At 39.5% G+C, this 24,084-nt stretch overlaps 1 protein-coding gene across 2 annotated transcripts in view; it reads left to right on the forward strand.

Annotated features, from left to right (window-relative positions):
• The window catches only part of DHRSX (dehydrogenase/reductase X-linked), a 215,173-nt gene that overhangs the window by 134,883 nt on the left and 56,206 nt on the right, over window positions 1–24,084 (forward strand). For both annotated transcript variants that reach the window (XM_032187688.1, XM_032187678.1), the window contains exon 4: window positions 17,572–17,673. In XM_032187688.1, the coding sequence (XP_032043579.1) occupies window positions 17,572–17,673 (102 nt within the window). The remainder of the gene's footprint in view (window positions 1–17,571; window positions 17,674–24,084) is intronic.

Here is a 24,084-nt window from a genome sequence, read left to right on the forward strand (position 1 = left end):
TTTGAGCTGCTCTTCAAGCACTCTCCTGCTGAACAATGACCCTTCTCCAGGTCCGTCTGTCCATCTTCCCTCCCTCCCTTCCATTGTTATGCAAAGAATATCTCTAAAATTTATTGTTTTCTGAGTTCAAGTGTTTTTAATAGATTGCTTTATCACAACGTGACCAGACTGTAACAGAAAGAGTATTCAGATGACCTTTGAGAGGGCATGGATATACTCTTTAAATTGCATAAGTAGCAGCTGTAAGATTTTCTCTTGTGTCAGACGTCATTTTTTTTCACTTCCCTACTAATAGGTTGGTCTTATTTTCCCCCTTATAGTTAAAATAAAATCTTATAGTTTAAAGTAACAGATTCGATACTTCTGCCAGGAATTAATGAATAACACATATTTGTATTATACAAAATGTCCGACAATCCTACTCTTGGGAAAAAGGTGTGGAGCATAAACTATCTGTTCCTAAGAGTGGATTCACTTCAGTCAGAAAATATAACACTCAATAAGCCAAGGGTCACAGAGAAAGGAAACTGCCCCACTGTGGGCAAGCTAACCTCATCAGTGTCGGAGAGCTTGGAAGGACTCTTTGCTCTAAGCATGGAGTACAAATGCCTTTATTTCAAATTCAGGGGTGAAGCATAACCTGTAGCTTTTGAATTTAATGTACGAACTTTGATTGCACACTTCATGCCTTTTGATGGTCACTGCTCACTGCAACTGAGGTGAAAATTTATTGGCTGGGTGTTGTAGCCACAGTTACCAGTGATAAAATAGGTGGCAGCATTGATAACTTTGAGCAAATATTTCCAGTTTTTGAAAATCTTTGCTGATGTGCTCATTGACTACATACCTCTTTGAGAGATGTTTGCAAATGGTCCTACAGTAAAATAGTATAAAATCATGGCTGTGAGTCACAGTTTATGCAGAGAAAATGTAACTGTTTATGTTAAGGAAATATATCTTAAAAGAGCAATAATCAAAAAAAGGTTGATTAGAGCTAAAAAAATGTAGTAATTTGGAACAATGCAAGTCAAACATCTTAAAGTTTTTTGTTTCTTTTTTCTTCTGTTATAAATCCACTAAAAAGCCTTGCCAAGCTGTAACAAGTCCTTTATCCCACAAACACAAAATGATGTGGAAAGAGAATATTGCCCTCCAGCAAAATTACATTCCAAGTTGCCAAAATGCCTTAAGTTGTTCTCTGTTCTCTCTGGCTCAGGCTTCCCTTTCTTTCTCCTTTTCTCAGCTGAAGTGATGGCAAGGAGATTTCTTAAGATAAAAAGAATGCAGTGGTTTCCAAAATAGGTAGAGGAAATATCTGTGATCATTTTACCTTTTTCTTCATGACTTTTGGAACAGTTTAATGGAGAATAGGTGTTAGAGGCCCTGAAGTCTTACTGCTTCACCTCCTTCTCTTTGAGAAGGTAATTTTAAACCAAAATGAAGGCTGAGTGCTGATGGGAGTCACCAGCACAGGCTGTTTGGATGTGTATTGTACATAGCTCTGCCTATCAAAAGGGAGCAAATTATAGCTTTCTCACTGCAAAGCCCAGGCACTTTTAAGATACGTTATTAGATAGATACTGAGCCACTTGGGTATAGCCAGATGAAACTCTGCCTGGATAGGATAACATGGATCTCTGCTCAGGAAATACCAATGGACTTGCATTTTATATAGCTAAATATTTAACCAAGGAGAGATTTAGAAGGGAACACAGGAATGCTCCAGTGGTGCCACAAACAACTCCCCACCACCTTGGTGATCACACAGGATAACCTCCGTTTGTCTTTCTTTCTCATCAGAGGATGTGAAAACACAACACTGGCCACATGGGTTTTCCACAGCTCAAGATAATTAGCTCTGTGGAGAAGAAGCAACATCTATGTTTCTTGCTAGCTTCCCTCAGCTAGTAAGTCATCAAGGTGTGCCATAGATTGTCAAGAAATTATAGGTTCAGCTCAGGATGAGTAACTGTCAGGTTGGTCTCTGTTTCACATGGGAGGTCAGAAAGATGGGTTAACCTGGTTGTGACCCGTGCAGCACTCAGCGTGGGGCTGGGCTTCCTGTTCTTGCTGGGAGCCATCCATGTGTTTTCCTTCCACCCTACTGTCTGTAGGCTACCTTCCTGTTGAGCTTTTATGAATGATTTGGGGGCAACTTCTTCCTAAAATATAATCATTCCTCTTCAATTCAGCTCAAGACTTGAATGGCTGTGGGCCTTGATGGAGAGGGGATGTAGCCTTCCAACAATTAAACCCAGACGGCACCTTGTGCTACTGACACAAGCAGTTATACAAGGCAAAGCAGAAGTTGATGATTTGCTGTAGGCACAAACCTCCTGAAAGATTTCTTCTGGTCATCATCAAAGGAAAGCATTTAGGTATCTGTAGCCACTAGAGCTCTCGGAATAAGCAATATGCAGAAGATGAGTATAGGGTGAAGGGAGTCCCTTGGGCAAGTGTCCTAATATTTCTGAGTGGCTAATATTTGAATTCAGAAGGTATTTTTAATCCAAGCATCATTTGCATATTAGAGCTGTCTCAGATCCCCAGTGGCATCTGGACATTTGCCTCTTCACATCCACTAGCTACCACCACCATAACAGCACAGATGGCAGTATGTGTGCCTTGGGGTACAACTTGTAATGGGGAGTGAAGGTCTGAAGTTGCCAGAAATTGAATTATCAACAGCCAAGGGTCTGAAAAAGTGGAAAAATTAAACAGAGATAAATCACAGCACATTGATGGCCGCCATCCAAGTAGTCCAAAAGAACAAATCAACAAAGCAGCCAGGCTGCTAACCTAAATATATAATTTACCCCTAAATTAATGTTCTACCTGCCCATTAAAAAATGTGTTGTTCCAGAGCTTTATACACAGCTAACCAAATTTACTTTGGTTCCAAAAACAGTGGTTGGAGAGATCTGCGTCCCTTTGATGAAGCAGCCGGAGGAAATGCATGCAGCTCCGGTGCCTGCGGCCACTCTGGATCTCACCATGACCCTGCTTCCCCTTTTTACCCCTCTTTTTGAGACATTTACCCCCGCAGGCATCATTTCCTGGGCAAGGGAAGGGGCTCGCCTGCCCCTGTCCTTCCCACCTTACCCAGTACCAGAGTGGGCCATGCGATGCCCACCGTGGAGTTGGAGGCTGGGTCCAGCCCTCTGCATGTGTGAGTCGAGCTGAGCCCTAAACCCAGGCCAAAGGAAGTGCTACGGTGGCTGAGGATCTGCTAAGATCTGACAGTGTGGTTTTTATATGTTGCAGCACACTGCACCAGAATTTTGCATTGCAGCCTTTTGATCTTGCAGCTCTGCTAATCTGGAGCTCTGCAGCAATCCAAAATGTGTTCAAAATGTAGTGTTCAGATCAGCAGTGCTGTTAGAGTGCTGCTAGAAGAGCATGCTTGACTGCATAAAAGTTACTGTCTGATTTCTTTCCCAACGTGGAGTGGAGGGGAAAATGCTAACTGAAAATGCTAGTTAGGTGCTAGGCAGAAATAATAATAAAAATAAAAACCTTCCTAAATCCTGTCTCTACTCCCCTTCTTCACAATGCCAGGACCACAGCTATCACCGTATTAGAAATAGTAATCTATGGTGAGAAGATATTCTAGCTTCGTCATTAACCAAACTGATAGTTCATCAGAAAGTGTAGGAAGAATGATTTCATACATTATTAATTACCTCCAAAGGATACAAAATTTAGGAGGTCTTGTCTTTATGAGTTTATGTTACTTAGGAAAAAGAACAACTAGAAAAATCCAGTTTGCCTATATCTAAGTTGTACTTGGTTATAAAGCAGACTAATGAGAATCTGTTTTCTCTCTCCCCACACTTAAAACCTTGTCCCTGAAGGGTGTGCACTAAAGAAAACACTGCCATGACTATCACTTCAAAAGAGACAGTCTCTTCTGCATGCTGCTGGTTTCCTTGCTAACTAGAGAGCAGATGTTCACAGAAACAGACTCATACACTTCTTAGATGTAGCTATACTTCTACACTGTAGCTGTATTTCTTTGTTGACCAATGCATCAAGCTCAGCTGCCATCACTGTAGTACCACTAACACATTCTTCTTCACCTTGCAACCTTCTATAAATGAGAAACTCAGGTCTGGAGAAGGAGCCTTCCTCTCCTGCTCTGCAGATATCTGATTTAGGATGTTCTCCATGCTCATATTGGAATGAGGGGCTCCTCAAGGGGCAAATGCAGAACCTCTGAGCTAATTCATGTAGTATTTCTAGGGAAGGCAGGTGCTTGTGCATATGGTCCTGTCTATGCCTCCATGCGAGCTGCTTTCTTTCTACAATGAACCTGAAAATGTGCACCTTAATTGCACAAGTGCCAAAAAGAAAATCCAAACAGATCCAAACAAAAATTAAATGGTCAAGGCTAAAATAACCAGTACCTCTACTGAATTAGTGTGACTGGTTTCAAAGGTAGCTGTTTACTGGCATCTCAAACAAAAGGAAGAAAAAGTAAGAATTTCTTTCAGGAGCCATTCAGTTTTATACTCGCAGGACCAGGTAGGTCAGGGGAAAGACAGTGGGTCCCTGAAGCTTTGAGTTTGGCAGTTTGATTTTCTCTGAGGTCAGCAATAACCGTAACTATGAATGTTGCTCTCCAGTCTCCTGTTAGTGAGTTTTCTGTAGTTATAGCCAACATTTCCCAAAACACCGAGGGTACTCACTAGTCCAAATCCCACTTGTGGAAGTAAAACAAAATAGTTGAGTTGGAAAGAACCTTCAAAGATCATTGAGTCCATCTGCCTGACCACTTGGGCTTACCAGAAGTTAAAGCATAGTAATAAGAGCACTGTCCAAATGCCTCCTGAACACCGACAGTCACGGGGCATCAACCACCTCTCTAGGAAGCCTGTACCAGGGTTTGCCCCCCTTCATGGTAAATAATTTTTTCCTAATGCCCAGCCTGACCCTCCCCTGGCACAGCTCATGCTGAGCCTGCTGTCACCAGTACCCCCAGGTCCCTTTCTGCTTCCCAGCCACTCCTATGTCTGGCATTACTCAATCCCAGGTGTCATTTCTGAATTGGAATGCAAAGACTTACCTATACAGTCAGTCCTTCCTAGAGCTGGCGTAAAGCACAGTGGCAAAGACTGTAACACCAAACACAGGAAAGAATTAAGTTTCCATTTCTTGTTCACTTGGTATCTTTCCTGAAGTTTCAAAGAAAAATGTTTTGATACTTTTTTCTTAAAAAAATAAACGGGTTTTCATGGGGTTAAAAGTATGTTTCTTTCGCAAATTGTTCCTGAATGAGAGTGTACTCTTTTCAGCCTGGCATTTTCTTCCCAGGGAAATTTTTTCTAACGAGGGGAAGAATTTCCACAAAATGTCTCATGAAAGCAGTTGTCAGCATGATTTGATACTGAACAGTACAAAGAATGAGCATTCCTAAAAGTAAAAATTATTCAGATTTCCAAAAGCCAGCCTGCCTTCAAGGAGAAAAAAAAATAACCAAAACACTGAATATTGAGATGTAGAAGAAGAGCACTGTGGATCCTTGCACAACTGCTCCATCTTACATTGCCTGAAATTACAGGTCAGTGATAGCAGGGAGCTTCTATGAAAGAGAATTTCTTTAAACCACCATCACTAAACAGGGACACTACATTACAGAAATCATGTTAAAAGTTGTGGAGGACAGGCAAGCAGTTTGAGATGAGAAGAAGAATAGAAGAATAGCAAAGTAAGTAACAGAAGAAGATTGGGGGAAAAAGTTCTGAAGTTTCCCCACAGATGAATCGATCTCAAATATATATAAAATGAATACAATCCTGAAAGTAATAAGAAAGATCTTTATATCGAGAAAAAGAGAATGGAGGTGGAGTCCAGTATAGCCGGCAGCTTTTGAAGCAGCAATCAAGATACTCTAGTTCTATTCTTGGCATTTTATTCTTTTACACCTCTTTTTTTCTCTCTCTTTGCTAAGTAGTTAAGATCTCTTCTGCAGATTAGTAGCTACAAGAACTGTGAGCAGCTGCAAAACTGCCATTTCTCACCTGGGATGTAAAGCTATACTGCCGTTATTTTAGAAATGCTAATGTCTTGCACGATTTGCTTGAGCTCAGTCTCAGTTATGTGCACGTATGCACATAATGGCACTAAACCCAAACACCACAATTATCTTTACCTTCTCTGACTCTTGGGATGTGCTCATCAATTAGGGTATGCGATGATATCTCTGTTTTTATGTTGAAAAGTCACAGTTATTCCATAGCCTTTCACAATATGAAAAGAATTTAAACATTCCCTGCAAGACTCATTATCTTTTTCCAGCATTAATTTTCTTTGTGTTACCCAGCTATCTGAGAGCCTTTGGCAAGATCCTCCTGGAAGTTGTCATCATCTGTTCCACCCCCCCCCACCCCCCCCCCAATCTTGAGTATGGTGAATAACACTGAGTCATCTGTACGCATGCCTGGTTCTCTGTTTTTTTTTTTTTTTTTTTTTTTTTCTCTTTTTCTCTGTTTGTTCGTTATTAATTGAATCTGAAGGCTGGCATTCAAATCACCTAATTTTTAAGGTTTATAACTCAGAGGTTTAAATCTGAGTCAGTGTCCCCAAGCTCCTTTTGGAGTCTGTGGAGAGCAATAAACATTTGTAGGACATGATTCATCTCATCTTAAACTAGATCTGTGAAACAGGTCAGATGAATCATATCTTAGCAGAACTCCACAGTCCCAAATCTTAAGCCTGAAAGAGAAACAGCCTAGTGTCGCATCTGGAGAAAAGAGAGAGCAAGGCTAGGCCTCCTGATTCTTAGAGGAGTAGGAAAGGACAATGGCAGTGCTGCCCAAGGCGATTTATGTTCCCTTGCTGTGACCCAAATAACATCCCAGGTACAAGTTGGCATGAGCCAGGCCAAGTAGTTGCACCAGCAGATCTGTGTGGAAGGAACAAAGAGGGACAGGAATGATGGGGAAGAGCGGCTGCCCCGCCAGGTGGTCAGAAACTGTGACAAACCTGCTCCTAAAGCTGCACCATGGTTCAAAGGCAGGCCTCCTCTTGCTTCTCCACCCTGGCTACCTGCTCCCACTGCTCCCCTCCACCAGCTCTGCTGCCATAGAAGAGCAGTGACTCGCAGACTCATGAAGGCCATCTCAAAAAAAAAAAAAAAAAAAAAAAAAAAGAGAGAGAGAGAGAGAAAGGAAAAAATGGAAAGTTCATTGAAGCTGCATCTGTGAGTTGCTCTGGCTTGCCATGCAGTTGTTTGAACTGACACAAGGGAAAAAAATGAAAACTTCTGGTGAAAGGGAAGGCAGTGTTTGCAGAAATATGTATTATGGTAGTTCTTATGTCCAGAATAAAAGATGGTGTGTTCTGAGCAGCTCAACAATATTCTTGCCTGAAGCTTGGAAATATTCCCTTCTTCTTTGTTTTATTTCTTTTAACTCTGAGCTTTTTGTCCTAAAGTACTATAACATGGACACTATCAGCCTCAGTCTGTTACCTCAGATGTGTAGAACAGAATATTTGCTGAGCTGTTTTCATGGTAATACCAATGCATACTACAAACATTATTCTTTATACTGGAGGTTTTTATTATGGTGGTTTTGAAATGGTAAGCATTCATACATAGAAATGCAAGCTCTTTTCAGGAAATGTAGCCAATAGGGGAGTTGTTTTGCCATCACATAATGTTTCTCTTACATTAAAATTTACCCATGGATTGAAAAGTTAATTCATTATGAAATATCCAGACATAGTGCTGACCAGCAGTCCTACCGAGAGCGGGTTTTTTTCTGATCTTCCAGTATATATTTGATGTTGGCTTATGGAAAGAAGTGCCTGCGCAGCAGACTAAGACATACAAATTATATTGTATTCAGTATTGACTGAAACCTTTGATATTTACCATAAAGTAGCACAGAAAGTCTTAATCTATTTTAAAAAATCTGTATCAGCAAGTAAGAATTAAGTGACTGAATGTTACAACTCACCCAGTTCACATCTCTAAGTAGTTACATTGCAGATAGGATGGGGGAAGCCAGATCCACACCAATGATGAGCAAGTGGCCTGGATCAGTTCTAGGCCACTGTAAGAATTAGGGTATCATCAGCTCTGAGCTATTTTCATCCAAAAGCAGGTTAATTGGAATTGTAGATTCCTCACTGTAGCAACTAAAACAGGATATCTTTTCTACAGATATCATGGCCTTGGGAGTGCCTGTAATTAAGGTAGCTCTGTTTTAGCAGCCCCCTGATTTTCTGAATTCTCTTTTTCACTAAGCTCTTATGTTTTTTTCTCTATTGTTATTAGTATGTGTTTAGAATGTGTGTGAGTTTCTTTTATGAATTATATACGGTGAAGAAAGTAGACTTAAACATTAAAAAAAAATAATTAGGGAGATTTAGGGAAGCAAGATTTAGGGGTGTAAAGTGATGAACACGGTAGCTAATTTGAAACTAGATTGAAGAGGTAGGGTTTGGCTACCTTGCAGAAATTATTTTGAATAAATAAATTACACTTGCTTGTGAACAGTACACTTCATATAGAAAAGAAATGCTGCAAGTCAAGAGGAGAACAACACCAGAGGAGCACTGGTGCATGTTTTAGTCAGGGTGCATGTCTAATCACATATTCTGAAGGATGAAGCTGCCAATAAAAGATCAGTAGGCTTTTTTTGTCCTCAGTGTTACTTTTTTGTATGCATGTAGGTGTCCTCTGAAAATCTTTATTGTTAAATGACGCAAGTGATTCAATACCTTAACTTTTAAGCTACACTGCACAAGACTCGCTAGGGATGTGCAAGTCCAGATTTGAGAAATAGGAAAGAAATTATACTTCCATTTACTTACCAGAACTATACCAGTTTAAATCAGTTCAAGGACTTGTCATCTTTTCTAAAAACACTTGTGCTCCTAGCTTCCTCTGCAGTACCTTTCCATTTTGTCATCTTGTAAAGGCCTTGCTGACTTTTATCTTCCTTAAAATCTTGACTCTGCATTACTTCCAAACAGCTCTTCACTTGAGTTTCATTCATGATGGAAAACATCAGTATGAGGACATTATAACGTGCATGTCCAATGTGCACTGTATATTTTCTGGTTTTAAATGAGATATAAGTCACAACATAGGGCTAAGTCAATGAAAAGAATAAATGTCATCCAAGAATAAAACGCAGCATTTCTGCAATTCACAAAATATAGCAATGAAATTTAGTAAAAATTTGCTCACCAAGACAAAGAAGAAAATACATCCGAAAATACAGATAATAGGAATGGTGGTACTCTATATATTCCAAATATATATAGTATGGATGGAACAATCTATTCTTCTGTCCATGAATGATGAATTTTCAGATGCTCACTGTGAGCTCATCTGTCCCCATGATGCAGAGGGCATTTACCTGAGCCTGCCCTCTTGTTTCAGGTCCCCACAGAAAGAAGAAAATATACTTAACAGTCAGCAGGATCAATGCTGCCTTCCTCAACTTTGAAAAGAGATCTTAGAATCATCTTCACTGCAACACTTTTTTTTTTTTTTTTTTTTTTCCCAAATAACAGCCCCAGATCAAAACTGATGTGGATTTCGTTTTCCCACCATTTCTCCGGGGGGCTATGAATGGGGCTATGAAGCTGCCAAACTCATAGTTGCTTTCAACCTATGTGAAGGCACAGCAGTAGGTGCTAGAAATGATGACAGAGAGGTTCCCAAAGCTGTTGTTCAGTGGGGTAGAATCAAAGAAAGTCTTCCCATTGCAACAAGGGAGGGTGTCAGAGGACTTTCTTTCTCTGCAGTCACAAATCTGGGTGATGAGCACCTAAACACAGGAGGAGGGAAAGGAGACAGCATGTAATTTCTAGCAAGTATACGGGGAAATTTTCTATGTATCTATAATTGTATTTGCTATTCATAGAAAAATAAAGCCTCCCCAGTAAATAATCTGGATGAAATTTTACCCACAGGAAGCTGAGATAATCTTCCTCACCCTGAGAGCTCACTATGGATCCCACTGCCACCATCTTCTAAACTCTTCTTATAAATTGATGACAGCCAATTTCTTTTTCAAGGCCTGTCCCCGCTGAACATAAAATATTAAATATTATAGAGCAAAGCACTACTTACATATTTGGAAAACCCAGAGCATACTATGCCTGCAGCATAGGAATCCTGCTAAAATGATCACATATTTAAATAACATCCCAGCTCACAGTACAATTAGCAGAGTCACACATGAGCAGTTCTGGTGCTTTACATGGACTACCTCTTTTTTTGCATTGCTGCTACATCCCAGTGCTCAGGGAACATGAATGGTGAACCCATTCAGAGACTCTCCTGTAATGATCTAATATTTTGGCAGTAATGGGAGGATTTGGCAGGGAGAGAACTGATACACTGTTCTTACCCTGGAAGTTGGCTTTCTTTGATTAACCAGTGCACAAGAGCTACGGGTGTTTGTTGAATTTAGCAGGTTAAACGATCACTGGACTAGTCCACACACTTCTGTTACAGAAGGTGAAAGTAGCATACCCAGATTGCTCAGTTTCCAAGGACAAATTTCTTTTTTATTTTACTCTTCCACCTCTGAGAGAGAAAGTGTCTGTTGGAAAGCTAAAGATTTTTTTTTTCCTCATTTCTCTTAGTACAATAGGTTAAAGTTACATGGTTAAGAAATAGCACCATTAAATACTTTTTTTTTTTTTTTCTATAGCTCTTTGAGCAGACAGTGTTCAAACTGTCCTGGGAGTGGGGGAAGCATGAGTTTCTAATATTTGCCCACTGTGAATTTTTCTTTATGTCATGAACATCAGTGCAGAGCTCTTTTTTCACAGCCTAGGCTGCAGAATGGCATTCAGAGGCTGCTCACAAAGGCTAACATGGGGCTCAGGAAGCTAATCTCTTTAGACTGCCTTTAGAGCTGGTGGCACAGGAATGGGTGACTCAAGGAAGGCTCGGCTAAATGTAAGTGTTCTCACTTGCCTTCTGGAAGGTTGTAGACAAACTAGTCCACCTAAAGCTGTGACTGTTTCTTTTAATGACCATACCCAAGCTTCATGTCTTTAGGTATACTCAGTATTTTGGTCCACGGAATTGTACTTACACACTTTGCAGATGGATGTGTTCCATCTGTCCCCTTCTTCTATGGCATATCTCAAGTATCAGCTTAGGCAGTAAATCTGTGCTAGAGCTAGCCATCGTTGATTTTTTTTTTTCTTTTAGTCTCTGAAAGTCTGTGAAAGATCGGTGATCTGGAAAAATGCCACAACATTATTCAGACTGATAGAGGACTGAAAAGTAGACTGGGCAGGGTGAGGGGGAACTTGTAAGGTCCCCATCAGGCAGCAGCCAACGTTTTGGTTCACAGTCACATACTTAAAATAGTTTAATGAATCGGGACCCGAAGTTTTGCAAATTGTCACCATTAATGCAGCTGAAATTAGGGGTCAACCAGTGCATAGGTACCATTGCACACACTAAGTTTTTCTCTACATTAACTGCTTTAATATTTAATTCCTGAGAATCTTGGCTTCTTATGCAGAATGGGGCAGATTCTGAAGTGGTTGTGGTGTAGAAGTCAGAGAGGTCATCAAGTGCAGAAGGGCAGGAGCACAGCATAAATAGGAGATGCTGTGCTGGCTGCATTTGTGATGACTGTCTATTATTGTACCCAATACACAATTGGATGGTACACACCTTATTTGCCTTGTTGTTTTCTGTTTTGTTTTGTTTGACTTTTTTTTTTTTTTTTTTTTTCCCTAGCAGTTCTTTTAAAGTAAGCATTCTGTAGTCCTTTGGAAACACTCTGTCATCATGCACGTCTGGGCAGACTTGCACCACAGCCCTTGAGTTAGTCCCAGATGATGTAGGAATATTCTGTTAGCAGGAGGTACATTCTGCTGACAGAGGTTTGTCTGCTTCCACACGTGCCCAGGTTGTAGACCGATAAATCCCAGGGTTGTGTTAATGGCATAGAACTACTTTTGCATTTACCTCTTACAGCACTGTTGTATAAAGCCTAGTTTCTGGCCAGCTTTTGAGCTCAGCTGGTCCAAATTTCCATCTGGCCAGAAGTTCACCCCCCTCTCTTGGCAGCCCTGTTTTGAGTGAGAGTGGCTTTTCTTTTGGCTGGAAGACATGCACAAACAGATGAGCAGAGCTCACTCAGAAAGATGAGTTGATTCTGGGACACCTTTCTTTGGAGAGAAAGGACAGCTGTACTTTAGAAAGGGAGAAGGGAGATACCAGGCTTGTCTCTTAAGAGTGGGCCAGAGAAGGCCACGTTTTATTAGTGTCAGCAATGACAGTGCAGTGACAAAAGGGAAGAAGGCTCCAGACAGTACTGCTTTATGCCTTTACCTCCTCCCAGTTCATACTTTCAGTCTGCTGGCATTTGCTCCACTTTTATTTCCACCTGCCACCTTGCTGACAGAGCTTCTGTAACTTTGCAACGCAGCATGTATCAGATGGTGCTTGCCTCATTAAGAGCAGTTTCTGATGCACAACAACCATCCAGGTGCTCAGAAGCATAGTCAGGTCTTTCATGAGCAGGACATTTCTCCTTGCTTCTGTGCGGATGACAAAGTATGACTGTGAGACAGAATAGCAGGTGATCAGCCAAATTCCTCAAGGCCTCTTCAGGGGATACAGCATCCAGAGAAACAATGCACCCATGTGGAGCTTTTGCAGCATGTTCTGGAGCATGAATATTGATTCCTCAGCATTTGTGATGATCTTGTATAGGAACCATTCCTTGTGCATTGCTGGAGAAATAACTCTTCCTGCTGACGTCTTCAGACACTGAAGACGGGTGGCAAATGGGCAAAGCAGTCCTTTCTGTAGTTCACTTCCATCATGAAGGAGCTCCCAACTCCTTGCTACTCTGGGCGGTTATAGCTTTCCCCAGAATGGACACCGTGCTTGTTTTTATTTTATTTTTATTTTTTTAATTTTTAACAAAGAAAGAAAGAAAATGAAAGCATGATGGAACACTGCACTGACATTAGCAATAAAAGAAAGTTGACTCTGACTTCTGATTTCTGCTGATGTGGAGCTGTAGCTGTCTATAATGATTTCAAGATGATGACTTAGAGTTGAATGCAGAAAAGAATCATTTGGTAGGTGATTTCCAATTCATCTTAATCTGATCTAAATCAAAACTAAATGACATAGCCTTTGTGGAAGCCCCAATATTGCATTTCCAGTGCTCAGCAGATCAGTGAATGTCAGAGAACTTTACAGTTACTGACCGTTCACTGAAATATATGCCCATTCTTTTGCCCTCTAATTTTTCCTTCTGTAGGAGACCAAAATTCCATGTCATGCTTTTTTATTTATTTATTTTTTCCTTCAGAATGTGCAACCAGAGTCAACTGTGCTGTCATGGAAAGCAAAGGAAGTGAATTGCAAAGGAAGTGAATTGTAGATATTCAGAAATAAAGGCGTGTGCTAATAACATAAAGAAGCAGTCAGTCTGAAATGCAGCTCAGGGAAACTGACCCTAAGGGGCAAACTCAAGTGAGCACTCGGAGCCTGCATCAGGCTCTCATGGGTCTCACGGTGTCAGAAAGTTCTCCAAGGCGCCTGCCCATCATGTCCTCTGATGTCAGTGATCATTACCATGCAAGCTGAGGCCGCACAGTGCAGGAACAGACACTATGCAGGTGCTTAATGGTGCCGTGTGCTGTGAACCAGCATCACTCTGTGGGATAAGCAAGTGTTACTGAGGAGCAGCCAGAAAAACTGCTGCTGAAGGTGCTGCGACAGATACATGCTTAAAAGAAAGCAGTTATGCAAAGCAGCAATTGTAGCACCGTCTATATATATCTGTTCATAGGTGGATAATGGCATTAGAAGCACTAGATGTCTTTTGGGAAATTATGCTCCTTTTATATTTTATTAGCTAATAATTTCCTGACGATGGAGTCATCAAATTACAATAAAATAATAGTAAGGTATTTTTAGCAGTGAATACTTTCACCAGTGTCTGACAAATACCTGCTCACTTTCTTTGGGGAGATTATTTAGATAAGAACAAGGGACACATCCACTAGAAGAAAGAAACACAGACATGGCTGTCATTCTAGAAGTACCTGAAAACAAGGGGAAGAATAGGAAAAGACAAAATGAAATGTGGGAGACTTAGAAATTAGGGTATTTCAGCAGAATTAGTTGGATTATAGATGTAGAGTATATGTATATAGATATTTTATATGTAGCTTCTATTCCCCATTTTTATTCTTAATGGCATACAGCAAATCAAAGGAACCCGTTAGTTTTTAAAACTTACTATACTATTAAACTCAAAAGCAGAATGACCGTTACTATCAATTAATAGGTACTTGAATAATTTGAAGTCTAGTGGCTGACAAACTAAAATGATATGAAATGATATATCTACATATTAATATTGGCTTACATTTCAGTTTGCCTGCTGTTATTGCACATTTTTATTCTCTTTGCTCATACCTACCTTACACAGAATACCTTTTCCCCTTGTTTCTGAAAAGCTTTGTCATTCACGTTGCTGGTGCAAGTACAGGTTTGGTCATTTGCTCACATTATTAAATGCTGGTCTTTAATGAAGACTTTTTTTTTTTTTTTTTTTTTTTTTTAAAAAAAAAAAGGCTCACTTAGTATATTTTTGCATACTTTGAAATATTCTAAAAACTACCTGTTATCCTTATCTTCTAAATGCATAATACCTCAGAACGGTACTAGAACAAAGTGCTCAAATCCTGGGACAGGAAGAAGTTTGGTTTCTATTCACAGCCCTGCAATGACTGACTCAGAGCAGTTTTTCTGTCCCACTTTCCAGAGCGCGATGGCATCTAGGGCAGCCTGGCTCTGCCTCCGGTGAAATTGGCAGAGACCTGCTGTGCATGACTGAGCATGAATAAGGACTTTGGTCATTAAGGTTTCTGCCCTGTGAGCGAAAAGAAAAATTTGGGGTTTGATTTGCCTGTTTGTTTTCCTTTCCAAAGCACGTTCTGATCTTTTGATGGAAAGTGCTTTATAAATGCTGAATATGATGACACACTCCCCATATAAGAAAGTAAATAAGCTTAGTAATGATAGTCTCGCCCTAGTATGACATTAGCCTAGTCACTGTACAGTCATAACAAAAGACAGCATTTGCTCCAAAACTACAAAATTAAGGGAGGGGAAATGGGACAGGTGTAGCAAAAAGTTACCTTCTTGGAAGGATGAGGTTGTACTGGTCAGCCTGAAAAGCACTTGTCTTGCCATACTGGCTATCTCACCGCAGTGTACATGTAGGTTGTTGGCAATACAGAAAAGCACAATTTTGATGAGGGAAGAAATTAAAACTTGGGTTAGTGAATGTTCTCAGTCACCAGCTTTCCTTGTGTATTTAGTGGCATTAGCAAAAACCAGGAGGGTGACTGACGTTGCCACAGTCTATGAAGGTATTGAAGAAGTGGTTAGACCCTGCACTGTGCCACCACGTAGTGCAGCTGATGGAAGCCCAATGTCTTCTGTACCTGATGAGTATTTTGTGTTAAAAAGGACTCCTCCATTGGTGGTGTAAGGGACTGCCTTATAAGAAGTTCATCAGGCTTTTCCTAATCGCTTTCCTTGATAAGCTGCCTGGAGAAGCAGAGCAAATGCAGAGTCAGCATTAAAACTCACTTAGGTCTTTATTCCATTCCTTGTTGCAGTAGTTACTATTATGTTAATGCAAGCAGGTTTGTGCATACAGGCCACAGGAGGAACAACCTGAACAACTCTGTTCTTTAGCAGGAGTTAATAACCTCTGCATTTCCTTGCCACCTCTGGTTGCAGGACATTGGTAAAATTAAGCAAAATTGCGGATCTCCTAAAGGTCTATAGAGAACTCAAGATATTATCCAGACTTATTCATGTGATAGTGTGGTTGAAATGGTGTGACTTTACAACCATGTAGAAAAAAAATTATTTAAAGTGTTTTTAAGCTGGAATCTACTCTCTCCCTCTCTCTCCTAGAAAGGACCACTGAATAATTTATAAGAATTCACTAAGACCATTTTTGTGGACTAATATTGTCTCTATTCAAAACATATAAGGATCATTAAAGCTCTGCACTCTGTAAAACTGAAGGGAACTGAGGGAAATGTTCTTCTATAAAGGATTTTAATAAGAGCTGTGATTGCTTTGTTATTTAGCTTGCTATTGTGCCTGCAGGCCTGCCTGAATCTATATTGCACAGACATACTATAAAGAAGCATTATAGGTACAGCTTGCAGCCCTGATTGTGACAGGATGAAACAATTTGGTAAACATCACTGATGGAGCAGGGAAAGCAATAGCAAGGAAAGGTCACTTTTTAGAGCCTCTACTGTAGTCTGGTTATTGAATAGTTTAATGTTCCTGAAAGAAAAGTTTTATTTGGCATGTGTGTGAAGAGCTGTGTAACTTTAGTTTTCCCTTTATTTAAAGCTTGCTCCTTCTCTAGCAAGAGGTGGGGGAAGCCATATGCAAGGAAGGGGTAGCTGTTGCTTCCCACAGAGGAAGGGAGTGGGGCAGCAGTAAGGTGGGAGGGCAGAAGAGATGGGGAACAATGCAACAAGGACCTGGAGGTCAAGCAGGGTGGGAGCCTCAGTACTCAGCTACAGTGGCCAACACTGCTGGGAGCCATGCAGAGGCTGCCACAGCTCAGAAAGACAGTGAGCTTGGTGAAATCAAATCGAAGTAAGTGCTTGTCCTGCAAGGACACGGTGAGCAAGGGGAGTGGGTTTTGTATTACTTTCATATTTCTTACTACTTTACTAGTAGTAAGAGATAGTGACTGATGTTGTTGGGGAGACCCCCTTGTTTGCACATTATAACCCTCGTCATGGCTGCCACCTAAGGCAATGAAAGCAGACGAAGCAGTTCTTTGAGAGTGAGGGGTGAGAAAGATGAGGAACTGAGGCAGGATAAGAATTCTCAGATCTGATTGTTTTAAAAATATTGGGGTATTTTGGTAAGCTTTAATTTTTAATTTTTAAATTAATTTTGTATCATTGGAATGAGGGTCAATGGCTGACTGATGCCTTGGACAAAGGATGCTTTTGTCAGAGATCTATTTTATTGGAAATAAAAATATAATGATGTTAAATGTATTTTGAGACATTCAGCAGATAATCTGAAAACAAACAAACAAACAAACCAAAAAAAAAAAAAAACATGGAACATATTTGTCATCCTCTGAGAAACGTAGTGACACCCAGTGTGGCTTCTCTTCTCCCCATTTGATTTTCAGCTTCCATGTCTTTTCATCTCAAAGTTGGAGAGCTGCAGACCCTCCAGCAATAGAAAAAGCATTGGGATTTGGACATATTTGCTCCGTTTGAAACTCCTTTTCACCCTCTGGGAGCAGCACTACTCATGTTTGCTGTGTGAAGAATTGATGGCTTAAAATAGAAATGGAGGAAGGAAGGGAAGAAAGAAGGAATCTTCTGAGACTAGCCAGTTTTACCAATAAGTTGCAAAAGCCAAGTTTAGTTTTAAAATGTTTACACTTTTCTGGTGAGATTATCACGGAAGTCCTTGCTGATGTATGTAAATGTATTTTTATATCTTTATAACAGTCTTAACTCTGTTTCTGTTCATCTCCTCTTCTCTTCCAGTGGAGTTTTTATACTGTGATTTGGCTTCCATGAAGTCTATTCGGCAATTTGTGCAGCAGTTTAGAGCAAAGAATTGTCCACTCCATGTCCTGGTGAATAATGGTGAGTTCCATTTTCTCTTTACGTATGGGGAGGATGTGACAAACGGGGCTCTCACCAATCATTTAAACATTTCAGATCGATTACCTGAACCATACAGCAAGCTACAGTATGGCTGCGCTAACAGGGTTGTCTTCCTAGGGGTTAAATTGCAATTTTAAGAGAGCACCAGCTGAGCAGATTGAACACTTGGGTGCCACCCTTCCTTGTGATGTTATTGCAAGCCTTGCTTCTTGCTGTGTTTCTAAGCTTTCCAGCACTAAAACTCATGTAACAGCAGAAAAATCTAAGCATCCATTAAAAAAAAAAAAAAAGGCAAAGCAAAGTAAAGCTGTAATTCATGGCTGTAGAAAACCTGCCCTTTCACCTTTGCTTTCTCTCCTTTATATTTCCCTTTTATGAACGCATGCATTTGCTCTTGCTGTGTGTTGAGCTGGATGGGGGTCAATCCATATGAAACATAATCCAACAAATTATCCAAGTGACCTCAGAGCAGTCACTGCTCTGATCAAGGTGCTACTGTAAAGTTGTCCATCAAACTGCATCCTCAGTGGTCAGAGAACAAATTAAAAGGATGACATTTATCTTGCATTCATACAATTATCAAATGAATCTCATTACTCTTAAGGATTTAAACTTAGTTATTCACATGCTTGCCATCTAATTATTCTTTGTAGTTACGGTATTCTTGGAAAACAGCCCATACAATAATTTTCCTATATGCTCTGTGCATTTTCCTAAAGGGGAATTTTCACCGGTGTATTTAACTAGGGATAAATCTGACAGCAACAATTTAGGCTTCTTTTTGAAGCTTTCTGCTGTTCTTCTTTTCCCCATTATTTGCATGCATGCTCATTATCTTTTCCCGTGAATCTTTTGGTCCAGGTGAGGGCAAATGTGCTGCAAATAAAATATTTTGTTACATTTGTTGATGCCTTAAACAGCTCTCAGTAATGCAAATACTGCAATAAAAAATCAAGAGTATTTTATTTCCTGATTGATATGAAACATTCATTAAATGTTCATGTAAGCGTTCATTTTTATTTAATTAGTCAAAAAAACCCCTACCATTATAATTTTAATCATGAAATACTTAAAGGTAGTGGATATTTAATCCTGGTTGCAAAATCTCTGTAGTTGTATATGCCTTCTTTTAAAGATGCACAGTGCAAACTGTTACACAGGTGGGAAACAAGCTGCATTTTGAACATGTAGCATTTTGTAGAACACAAGGTTTTGATATCTCTGCACCCATCAGGAAGCCCCTGCCATTCACTCGCTTCTAGGGCTGTGTGGTGGGGGTTTGGAGACAGCTCAGGGGAGAAATGATGGAGCTACAATGACAGCGTGGCTGGAAACCCTCTTGAGTAAAGGACTTGGTTCTACCCTACGTGCTGCAGAAACAGGACAGATACAATCGCAGTTAAATGCATATTGTTAATCAATAAACCAACTTAGATGCAAATAGATCTCATAGTGTGCTTAATATAAGACCAAAGACCCAAACCCTCTTTTGAGAAGGAAGCTTGAGACTATATCTGCCTGAATCAGTCTGTATTTTCATGACCTGCAAGAAAGGCATTTGATTTCACTTATGATTGTACCAAATACTTAAAGTTGGAAAGAAAATTTGGTTGTTAAAACACAAACAAGCAACCACCACAAAACAACTTGTTAGAAATAAGTCTGGAATGGTTGGTCCATCCCTGCTTTTTACTGAAATTAACGGAATCACAGAATTGATAGTATCCAAAGCTGCTGTAAATACTCCCTTATAATTAGGTTAGTCTCTGATCATTACCTGGCACATCATCAGCATCCACCTCTAAAAGCTCTTTCCCCCAGTTTATGATCCTTTATGTTTGTTCTTGTAAATAATCTGTAGTATTCAGTTCTGTAACTAGTTTTAAAGTGAAAGCCTAAGTGCTTTCTTGGTATATCAGAGGAAAATGAAAATACCTAATAGAGGTCTAACATAAAAACCTTTGCATCTTCTCTTGGCTTTCCATCAGTACTGAGCACATACAAGACAAATGCTGACATTTAGGCTACCTGGTAGGTTTTTCCTTTTTCCTTTCCTGCCCTACTCTCTCTCTGTCTCTCTCTCTCTCTGTCTCTCTCTCTCTCTCTTTAAAACCAATTTCTTCACTATTATGCAGCATGCTAAGGAACGAGATCCAGTCCATCGTGGACTGCAGGGCTGGAGGCACTACTCACTCAAAAACCTCATGACAGTTGTCAGCTCAACTTCCTTCCTTGAATGATCCCTTAGAAACAAGCTTGGGTCCCTGAGAGAGGACAAGGCTTGTGATAATAAAGTGTTTTATGTGGATGAGTTGTTGGGCATGTTATCAGTAGTGAGTATGCTTTCTGTCAGAAAACTTAGTTGTCAATAGCAAGGCATTTTGCATGGCCATTCGAGTACTTGTAGGACATCCCTAATGACATGGTGGATTTTCTTATGTCTCACTGTATGCATCTAGAATAGTGGGTTTCTTATCACCTAATACTTTATTATTTCTTACAGATCTTGAAGATCTAGTGTTCTTGATATGAAGAAGAATTTTTGTTTTCTAGCATATGGGGAAAAGCCTGCAGGCCAGGCATCTGCACAATGCATTTGTAGGCAGTCATACGCTTTTCAGAATCTGACCCGAAGTCTGTTGGGGCTAATAGGACATCTCTATTAGTTTTTGAAAATGGATTTTATATGGGCCCCATGACTTCTGAATCATACCAGGCTTGGAATCTAATAGTAAATTTCCTCTCTGTTTTCATAGGAGCAGGACTTCATTATCAAGGATTATATTAATTTATTATACTTAATGTAAAAACACCATGAACTGTTACATTGCATTTCTTTTCACACTACATTAGTGTTATTTAATTGCTTTAAATTAAAATATTTTAAATTGATCTATATAATTATGTCTTTATATTATATATAAATATATATTTATTATATATTTATATTTATGTTCATATAATATAAATATAAATATATTTATATTTATTAATATATATTATTAAATATATTTATATTTATGTATTTATACTATTATATTTATATAGTGGTCTGTCCACATCATATCTCCATGAGTATGGATACTGAATGAATGTTAAGATATATGATATTTGACAGGGTGTCGTGGTTTAACCCGGCTGGCAGCTAAACACCACGCAGCTGTTTGCTCACCCTCCCCCCTCCCTCTCTGGGATGGGGGGAGAGAAATGGAAAGTGAAGCCCGTGAGTTGAGATAAAGACAGTTTAATAAGACAGGAAAATAATAATAACAAAAATAATAATAACAATAATAATAATAATAATACAATGGTGATAATAGGAAAGTAATAAAAATATGTACAAACAAGTGATGCACAATGCAATTGCTCACCACCCGCTGACCGATGCCCAGCCTAACCCCGAGCAGTCCGGCCCCCTCCCCCCGGCTAGCCACCCCTATATATTGTTTAGCATGACATCAGATGGTATGGAATACCCCTTTGGCTAGTTTGGGTCACCTGTCCTGGGCCTGTCCCCTCCCAGCTCTTACTGCACCCCCAGCCTGCCTTTTGGCAGGACAGAGCGAAAGGCTGAGATGTCCTTGGCTTGGTATAAGCACTGCTCTGCAACAATTAAAACATCGGGGTGTTATCAGCACTCTTCTCATCCTAAGCCAAAACACAGCATTCCACCAGCTACTAGGAAGAAAATTAATTCTGGTCTAACTGAAACCAGGACACGGGGGCTTTTGTGAATCTAACAAAATGCCAATCATTTCAAGATGAATTGAGGAAAGTTCTGACATCATACAATAATACAAACTATGAAATTAAGATTGTAATATTATTAAAGATAGGTGATTTGGCACAAGTTGCTGTGTTAGGTCAATCAGTACTATATGTTTGACCAAAGATCATTATGAAATTAATCCGTTTCCCAGATCACTAGTGATTTTTTTTTGAAAAAACATATCTGCTCTCCATCACTTGCTTGGCTCAAGGATCTAGCTGGAAATTAATTTAATAGCAAACTCCTGAGTTGCAGAATATTCTGCTAGAGCTAGACACCCAGATGCCACAAAAAATTCAGTAAGGTTTACATATCCAACCACTTTCGGCATGTTAAGAAGTCTAAGCTTTCAAATTGGAGATTAGTGCACTGAAGTCACCTCCTCTCTTTTTTGTTATAGATGTTTTTAGCATATATATTTAACTTTCTAATTCCTAATTTCAAAGAAAAAAATTTGGTTGAATACACACATGATTTCAGCTGACAAATAAAGGTCTGTTGTGCCATTACTATGCTTTCTGCATCAGTAATGTGCATGCTCAGCTCTTGTCTTTTAAATTAAACAAAACGTATTAAAGACGCAAGTAGGGCATTACATAAACATTCCTTAAAAAACATAATGTGCCAATGGTAAAAAGAGAAAAAAAAAAAAGAAGAAAGAAAAAAAAGACACCAAAATGTAATGCATTTTCTGTGAAAAAAGTTAGAGAAAAAAAAAAAAAAAAGGTTAGCTAAATAGTCAAACTATGAGCCACAGAAGGGTAGATACAGTAGAACTTACTCTGAAGAATTCTTCTGAAAGGTCAGAAGAATGTGTATTCTAGTCCACTAATTTTCAAGTGGATGCCATTTTTTGTTTTTTGAAAAGGACAGCATGTTTGTAATGTTGAAAATCATTTAGTATATTACAGCATCTACAGTAGCATAGCCATTTAATACAGTCATTAAAACAGTATCATGGTTAAGATGCATTAAAAAGTCTTCTATCTTCAAGAACTGCACAAGGAACAGATGTAAAACACTTTGTAAAATTCCATAAGCAGCAGTCACTGATTCATGCTAGAGATATTTTTTCTAACTTGAAGTCAATTGTTTTCTCTGTGTGCTAGAAATGTTTCTCAGTATCTTTTAGATAATGCTTTAACGTATGTGTTCTTTGCAGTACTTTATGATCTTAAAACTAAGAGAGCTAACACCAAAATCACAACATCTATACCGATAAAAGAATAGCTCTGGATACCAAACGTACATTGTCTAATTCACTAAAAATGAAATAGCAACTACCTTCTCTGTTGCAGTTTACTGAAGGGCTTGTGGTTTTGGCTTCAGGATAGGAAAGGACTGAGAGACAACTACATTTAGTATATGCCTTGGCATGCACACAGACACAGAAAAAGAGTTTAGAGATTTCAGTATATTATTAGCCTATTGTAGGCAGATTACATTTAATATATTTCAGGTTGAAACCTATCTGAGCCAATTTAAAATCAATAATTCTGAACTGCTGGCTAATTCAGAGGATCATACTCCATAAATTGTGGATCATCTGAGAAATCTCTCTCTTGATAGACTGAATAGGTCTCTATAAGCTTATTTCTTCAATTTCTAGAGCACAACAAAAGACATATCTGCAGGTAAGCATGTGAAATATCAATATATTTCTTTGTGTTACCTACAGTCAGTTCAGCCATGTGCAGTCCAGCCATAATCCTTTGCCTGAAGCCATTTGAGAAGTCCTTTGGATGTTGTCGTGTTTGATCACATATTAAATTACTTGTTTTTAAGTATTTCTAGGATCAATCTTCAGAAGAAATGTGAGATTTGAGGGGTGGGAACACGTGGATATAACAAATGCAAACAATTTTATAGGTACCTAGCTATTCACGGGTATTATGGATTGGCTACGTTTAACCACATTTACTTACGTTATAGCACTGGGATCTAGAAAAGATCCTGTCCCACTGGATTAGGTAAGAGCCAGCTCCCCTGTCGGTAGCAGCTGCAGGCTAAACAGGCTATAAAATGGAGTGAAGAAAAAACAGCCCCAGAGAAGTGGAAAATAACTGGGAAAAGCCCTGAGTTAAAGTTAGTGAGGAGGATTGCTGCTCTTGACTCCAGTGGAACTTGGATTACAACAAAAATAATGCTTTTCCTCTGGTTATACAGAAGGCTGTGGTGAACTCAGGAACTGATCTCTCATGAATCTTGTTCCATTGTCTTGATTACAGGCTCATTTTTCATCTTTATGCTTCCCTGAAGACAAATTAGATAAATATTTAAGCCAAGCTGAGGTGAAACAGGAGAGAGAGGGAGGGACAAAGAGGGAGAACAAGGAGAAAGAGAGGAGGATGAACACAAGGGCATCTGGCCCTTTACCTGTACGTAATGGTTGACTGATAGTAGCCATTGTGGGAGAGCTGGGCCTCTGGGAGGTTTTTAGAGCTGGAAAAGGTAATTTGAAGTAGAGGGGAGATTGGTTTCAAGTGGATATTCCATGGATGATGGACAAAACTACAAGAGTCGTAAAGACGGTAACATGCAATATTAATTTGTTCTAAAATTAGAAGATACTCTGAGAGGCAGTTTTTTTGAAGAAGCCCTGTGATAACATATGGCATTTA

Source organism: Aythya fuligula, chromosome 1, assembly GCF_009819795.1.
Source record: "Aythya fuligula isolate bAytFul2 chromosome 1, bAytFul2.pri, whole genome shotgun sequence".
Classification (NCBI taxonomy): Eukaryota; Metazoa; Chordata; class Aves; order Anseriformes; family Anatidae; genus Aythya; species Aythya fuligula.